Below are 7,221 nucleotides of genomic sequence, written 5' to 3'. Positions count from 1 at the left end.
TTTCGAATTTGCAAACTCTGTAAACTTTTCAACGTATTGCAGAATCGTAAAAAGATTTGTATGTTACTAATGGTTGTAAAAAAACAATTCAATACAAATGAACGAAGAAAAGCAAACATATTTAATATATTGTATGCTTCCAACTCGTGACACATACAAGAAAAGTGATATAGTACAGAAGTATTAATGCTAAATTTTAAGCCATTTTCTGCCCTCATAAAATCTACTCTAGCTCGATTACGTTCGCTGCATGCGCTACGTCTAGCAATGAACGGAACACTAGCGAACCGCTCTATTTAAATTCCTGTTAATTCCAAAACACAGAGCGTTTTTAAACTGGTGGTGTTCTCTTGTCTCAAAGAATATTTAAACGAACGATATATAAGTGAGTGGTAGCAAAAAAAACTATGGTCTTCAATTGAAAGTAGACGACGTAACACAAACAAAACGAGACGTGCTCAATGGGAATAGATTTACGAACGATGATTTGCCTTTTTCACAAGCCACTATTCTAAATTGGCGTCCAGCATCCACCATTCGGGTGTAATTTTCCGGAACTAGTACGAAAAATGTTCTGATCTGAAAGATCGAAACTTTAGCGCAAGAATGTTCGACAGTGTATGGTGAATAAAAGCCCGCTGGGCGAAAACAAAGAAAACGCTTATGTGGCCTTACATAAACAAAGAACGAAGATTAAAATTACATAGAGCGGGTGTGTTGTACGGTTAAACAATTGTAAATCGTACACCCAGGCAGAATTGTATCAATTAAATGTAGTGCTGCATACAAAAAACAGCTCGACAACACCAAGCGCAGTACCTATGCAAGTTGAACTTATCGCTCCAACAACGGTAGCAAAACGACGACGGTCAAGGGGAGTTGCTGTCGAGAATGTTTATTCTTAAAAAAGATTGCCAAGTGCAACATATATATCACTACAGGCATTGTTTAAAAAAAAATATTTTCATCGCTCTATCTCGATGCCGTTTTACTAGCTAAAAATTGAGAAAAAAAACTATTATCATCTACCTTCACTGTGGCGACAGAAAAATTACTTTACTCGAAGATCTAAAATATGTCCTGCGTAGGGAACGGTTAAAGAAAACAAGCTATTAGGTAAGGAAAACAACACAACAGAAATAGAGATAAAGTTGATTTCTATCCATTAATCGATACACTTCCTGGACAAAGGTCTAAATCTTATAAGTGATACCAAGCAAACGTGAACATGTGCTTGGAGATGAAACATTCGCCTTCTAATATATAATCGTTGGAGAATTAGCGAACGATATAAAAAAAACCAAGAGAATGATTAATAAAGTACATCAAATTATAGGACAGTTTAAAACTACTAAAGAGTAACTCAAAACAGAAGGTAGTGCATATGGGAAGGCGCTTATTATACCTATCTACATTGCCACCAATGTCTGTGAGAGTGTTCATGTGTTATGCTTTACTCACGCACAAGCATAAACTCGCTTGCTTGCACGCTTAACGTTGTGTAACAATTGACGAATTGAGTTGTTGATAAACCATGTGGGTTAAACAACTTTGTAGAATGCAAGTCAACATGTTGAATCCCGAATCGAGCGGTAATAAACAATTAAAGTGCTTTTCATTGTCTAATTTAGATATGCGATCAATGTGTGGTGGGTGATTTAACGCGTATATTATAGGAGCTATATATCAAAAGATTAGTGCAGTGCAGTGCATCTATTGTGCCTTAATTTGCGTCAACTATTTGCTTCATCATGTCGTCGGATGATCTTCACTGTGGCACTGTTTGTTCGACCGTTTCCTATACGTTGTTACACATGTTGTAGCGTGAAGATGGTGATCTACAAAAAAAACACACAGGATGAGATGGGCCTTTTCTTTGCCATTACCGGGAGGAATCCGTCCTGCAAGCATTGGGTTCTAGCGCCGCTGCGCTTCTATAAGTTTGCACAGTCGCATGTTATTGGAGGCCATCGCATGGATTGGAGGATTTTAAAACATGTTGCGGTCGTATACCGAACTGCTACTACTATTAGCATCGATGCACAGGCCACGGCATATGGTGATACACGGAATACATGCGAAATGTTGTAGATGGATGTAGCGATTATCAAAACAAATGAACAAATTGTTGTGAAAAACGTACGTTTATGCCAGTACTCTGTGGTTGAATGGTTTTAACTCAAATATCAATTAAAACAGTTTAGAACAAGTACCATAGCGTTCTAGCATGACAAAGTATAAAACGTTATTACTATATCCATACATTTATGCATCCCAAAACAAGGCAAATGGTTGTTTAACCACGATAATACCAATCTGTAGCAGTAGAAATTATAAAGTAGCAGTGTAGTTCCGCAGCGAAAGCAGACGCGATTCATATATACATGCATACACATGTATAACAAATGCAAGTTTATGCGCTAACTATGTTTCAAAAAGTCGTAAAATAAAGAAAAATACTATTTAATATTTATTAGGTGACACATTTAGTTATGGAGCGTTTGTTTTTTTTTATTTTCTCGTGAATTTTACACGGCTGGTCGTAGTTTTATCGAGAACACCAACATGAGATGTTCTTTTTTTTTAATTTTAATTTCTTAGTTCGGTTCTAAGTAGTGTTGGCAGAATCTGACTCAGATTCTTGATTTGGAATGAATCTTTGATCTGAATGATTGATTTTGAGTGTTTTTCCGGACCGTACAAAAAACCATTACCCAGAGTCTCTTAGATCTTTCGTGAAGAATCGTCGGGAACGTTCATGCGGTTCGATCGATGTCGTCGGATCTAAACTAAAATCGGACCTGTATCGTATGGTTTACGTTCTTGAGTTGATTTTGTACCAAGAAATTGAATGGATCATTTACGTCGCAGACCTGGATAATACAAGTATTAGTACTGTACCATTTTATCATCAAATAATTTTTACGATTTGGCGAGAAAGAAAACGCTTATGTGATGTAAGATCATATACTGCTAAAGTTATTACGTTGCAGAAATGTTTTATTTTCAATTTTCGCTTGATAATCATCAACCACTTAGTATGCAAATTCCTGGTCACCACACACACACGCGCCCCTGCTCCCCTTGCTACACTCTTGTTTTGTTTTGTTTAATGTCTACGGCACTACTAGTAATATGCTTACGTACGTACCCTAATGCTTAGTCGGATTATTAACCGTTGTTCTTAGGCAATTCTGAATGCGTTACTAATAGTGTATGAATCGAGTGTCGTGTAGTTAATGGTGCCGCGCATTGCTGTGCCGGTAAGGAAACGGGTGGAATCAAAACAAAACACATTCCGTCGCAACTTGTGCCGAGCGCACACAATCGGCACGGTCCGAAAGTGTGGTTAATTACGGTTGAACCGGTTGGATTCCGTGAATCAAAACCAAAAGGGTACTAACTAAATTAGAGAACATTGAGCTGGCTTTGCGACATAGCTTAGAAAAAAACGGACTGCTGCAAGCGGCGCGCAACGATTTATAAATTCACCATCGGGAAAATTCTCGATCTTTCGCGCGCGCTCTCTCTCTCTCTCTCTCTCTCTCACTCTCTCTCTTCCTCTACCGATCATTCAACTATGTTTTCAAGCTCTTTCCAATCGTTCGTCATTCGCTCTCCCGCTCTTTTAACTTTAAGGATATTTTCGACTGGCTGGCGGTGGAAGAGTGACGAGAGACAACGCCTCACGTTTGTTGTTTTGCCCTAACCCTTCCGATGATCCACATTCGAGAAGCGTCTTCAGTAGATTTGAATGATTCCAGACTCAAGCAGTTTCTGGATTTTGGAAGCTACCTGAGGATTCTTGAGATGTCTAAAATGATGCAACAAAATAAAACGTAATGAGTTTCCGATGTTTACCTAAAAAAAAGTACAGCGTTACTCACTCTTGTACCGCCTTTGGATCGTTCTGCATCTGCTCTAGAATGATACGCATTGCCGGATCTTTCATGATTTGTTGTACTTCCGGATCCTGCATGGCCTTCTTCCACACCTCCTTCGGATCTGCGTGTACGGCCAAGGTGCATGCTCGGTATCCTTCCAGAGCTTCCGCATTGTTCGGATCGATCTCTAAGGCTTTTTGGTATGCTGTGCGCGCTTCCGACGACTTTTGCATCACCTGCAGAATCTTGCCTTTGCGAATCCACCCTTTGATAAATGTTTCGTCCAGCCGGCAGCATGTTTCACAGTCCTTCAGACCCAGATCGAACGCGGCCAGCTTTGTGTAGCAGGCGGCCCTATTACTATACAGTTTCGCATCGTCCGGATTGCGCTTTATGGCTTCGGAGTAGTGCTTCACAGCTGTACTGTAGTCACCCTGCTTGAAATAGTCGTTACCCTTTTCCTTCTCCTCCTCTGCCTTGACCGGATCTATGTAGGCTAGTCTCTCCATCTCCTTGATCTTTTTCTCCGTGTCGCTAAGCAACGACTTCACCTCGGGCGTCCGGTGCTCCGACAGTGACTTCTCGAAGTAGGTCTTGGCGGATTTGTAGTCTTCCAACTTGCGGTATGCATTGCCAGTGCGGGTGAAAGCCTTCGCGATAAGCTTATAGTCCGCCCGGTTTTCACGACCTACCTCAACGGCCTTTTCACACTCTTCGATGCATTTTTGGAACTCTTTCTGTTCAAAGTATACTGCCGCAATATTGTTGTGGAATGTTATGTCCGTCGGATCATGCGTCAATGCCGTGCGGTAGTGTTGAAGTGCCGTGTCGAATTCCTTCTTTTTGTACGCCGCATTGCCGAGATCCTTTTCCTTTAGTGCCAGTTGCTTGGCTTCTGGAGTGGCCATTTTCACTAAAACAACTTCCGACCGTGTTCAATGACGAATAGACGAGTATGTTGTAACGGAGGGGTTAGAAACACCCGGTCGAGATAAAACGTGATGCTATGGTAGCACTTGCTCGCAAAACACACACGCGCCGACTTTCGAACGAATGTACTTATTCGCGTCCGATGAATTTCGTAGATGCTTTGTTACGGAAAACTCACAGCTCACAGTCGCAGTAGTGCCGAGACACGTTTTTCTTCGCTTAAACGACGTTTGTATTTTCTTCTCATCCGAATGTTCGAGAATCTTCTGTTCTCTGTTTCTCTGTGTGAGCGTTGCCTGATAGTGTGTGCAAATGCAGCGCGAGCATGTGTCAACGCAGATGAGATTGTCAAATTTGAACAGCGACTGTCATTTTGTTCCCGGCATATGACAACCTGTATTTGACAGAAATGGGTGGAAGCGCCTTCGGATGCATGCGGTTCTGTATAAACTATTTTTTGGTTTTCAATAAAGTTGACGAGCGCTCCGTCGAAGTAAGTGTGTCGCAACGTTAATCTGCGTGATTTTAAACCCTCTTTTTTCAACAAATTCATATACGCTGTAGTTTCAAGGTTCTCCTTCAGGCTCTGCTTAACGAAATTCGTAGGTGTCGGACGTTTGAAAATGTTGAAGGAACATTGGAGGGGATTCGTATGGATGGAATATCATATTTATTCCTTAGGCCGCTCTATTCAAAAGAACGATGAAAAATAAGAAAATAAATCAAAATCGAAATTTAAAAAGTACGTACATACACGTGCTGTGACCTCCCCGTACCTTGAGCGATATTATTGCTCTTCTTCAAAGGAATGAAATATTTCAGCCGTTCAGGTTTCAGCCCTGTAGCAGGTTGTATAATCGATTATTTAATTCTGATAGGGGTTACGACGAGATATTTTAGCAGGTTGCCGATTTTCTATGGTAAATCTGAGTTATGAAACATCTTCTTGGGAACGGGCTTATTTTCATAAATGTCGCCACCATATCCGAATCCAACATCAGCACGTGTAAACGTGGCTATAGTTTGTCGGAATAGAGCTGTCATTTCGTTGACTTCAATTTGCCGCTTTTCTAGAACAGAAAATCGTATGCTCATGGAGCTGAAAGTTAGCATGCAGAGCAGACTAGAGCAGGCAATACGCTAGAAACAGTGTTGAATTTGGGAGTGTTTTGTTAGAAGGTTGATGATTTTAATGAATGTGTTCCTCATATTCAATACTTGAATGGTTAATTTATTCTGAAATGCATAATTAGTGTAAATATTGTGTTATATGTGTATAATTAGTGCTTCGTTATCGAAATTTTCTTTTCTTTCTAGCTGCATGGTCTAGCGTCTAGTGAGAAAACGATACGGTCGATTGTAAATTGTAGGAGTTGAGGATGTAATACAGAGCACAAAGCAGATCATCGTTATCGTGCAATATAAGGTAGGTCTTTTGTCCGTTTTTTTCAGAATACAGCCAGTAACTTTTATCTGTTCTCGATTTTCAAAGTACAGCGACTCCGACTGTAGCTACGGTGATATGTACAACTGTAAAGCTTGTTCCAATGGCTTCTGTGATTGCAAATGTATCACTCAACGGATCCACTAAAAGGCATAATCTAAAGGCAAAGGTGGGACGTATTGATCGATGGCTGAGAGTAGCCACATTGAATGGTCACTTGTCAACCTTTTTCGAGTGGCCAGAGTCCCAGCAATAAATACCAGATTCGCAAAAAGAATCGACGATCCCACTTACGCTGGATGGATACTAGTGCGATTGTCCGAGTAGCATTGGGCCACCAAACAACGTTGGTGGCGTACTAGAGTACTGACGAAATCATCGAGCAGTACGGCGTCTTCGCACATAACGAGCCTTGAAGCTCGCGAGCTCGGTTGATGACTAAACTTGCCAAACGTTGGTCAAGTGCAACGACGTTTTCCAGCTGATATTTCGAAGAGCTTTGGAACCCGAGCAGAACATAGTAATCCCAAATCGGAGATAGTTTTGATAAAACACAAAAGACGAGGAAAACGTTGATGAGACCACAGTACAGATCGCCATTCTTGCCAAATCTGTGAAATAATGTATGACGCTTTAGATGGTGGACTAGCTGCAATGTATTACGGTTTTACTCTCAAAGGTAAGATGATCTTCACCATTTCGTGTATTTCAATTCATGAAATATCTTGTTTCTTTTCAGTCGTAACTTACAGTAACAGTGTTTTAGCTGTGCTGACAACGTCATGACAACAATCATGAATGACGTGAAATTGAAACTGAAAACTCGAACCCCTTTGGTTTCGTGATACCAGAAGGATCATCGCACATGTTAACTACATGTATGGTGATTCCATCGCCGGATCGAAGGTACTCGTTCGTGATCCATAATACATTCACCACTTATAAGTTCTCAGTTCAAGGTAT

The 7,221-nt window shown here is 40.7% G+C and overlaps 1 protein-coding gene across 1 annotated transcript; it reads right to left on the bottom strand.

Moving 5' to 3' along the window:
- Positions 1 to 2,310: 2,310 nt before the first annotated feature.
- LOC128305303 (stress-induced-phosphoprotein 1) lies at positions 2,311 to 5,116 on the bottom strand. Its single transcript, XM_053042685.1, has 2 exons — positions 3,888 to 5,116; positions 2,311 to 3,814 (listed from the first exon to the last, which is right to left on the bottom strand). Exons 1-2 carry the CDS (start codon positions 4,790 to 4,792, stop codon positions 3,742 to 3,744), a joined length of 978 nt encoding a protein of 325 aa, XP_052898645.1. The 5' UTR covers positions 4,793 to 5,116; the 3' UTR covers positions 2,311 to 3,741.
- Between the last annotated feature and the right edge of the window lie 2,105 nt (positions 5,117 to 7,221).

This window comes from Anopheles moucheti, chromosome 3 (genome assembly GCF_943734755.1).
Source record: "Anopheles moucheti chromosome 3, idAnoMoucSN_F20_07, whole genome shotgun sequence".
Classification (NCBI taxonomy): domain Eukaryota; kingdom Metazoa; phylum Arthropoda; class Insecta; order Diptera; family Culicidae; genus Anopheles; species Anopheles moucheti.
The sequence above is the reverse complement of the archived record's forward strand: the minus strand, read 5'-3'. Positions and strand labels throughout refer to the sequence as shown.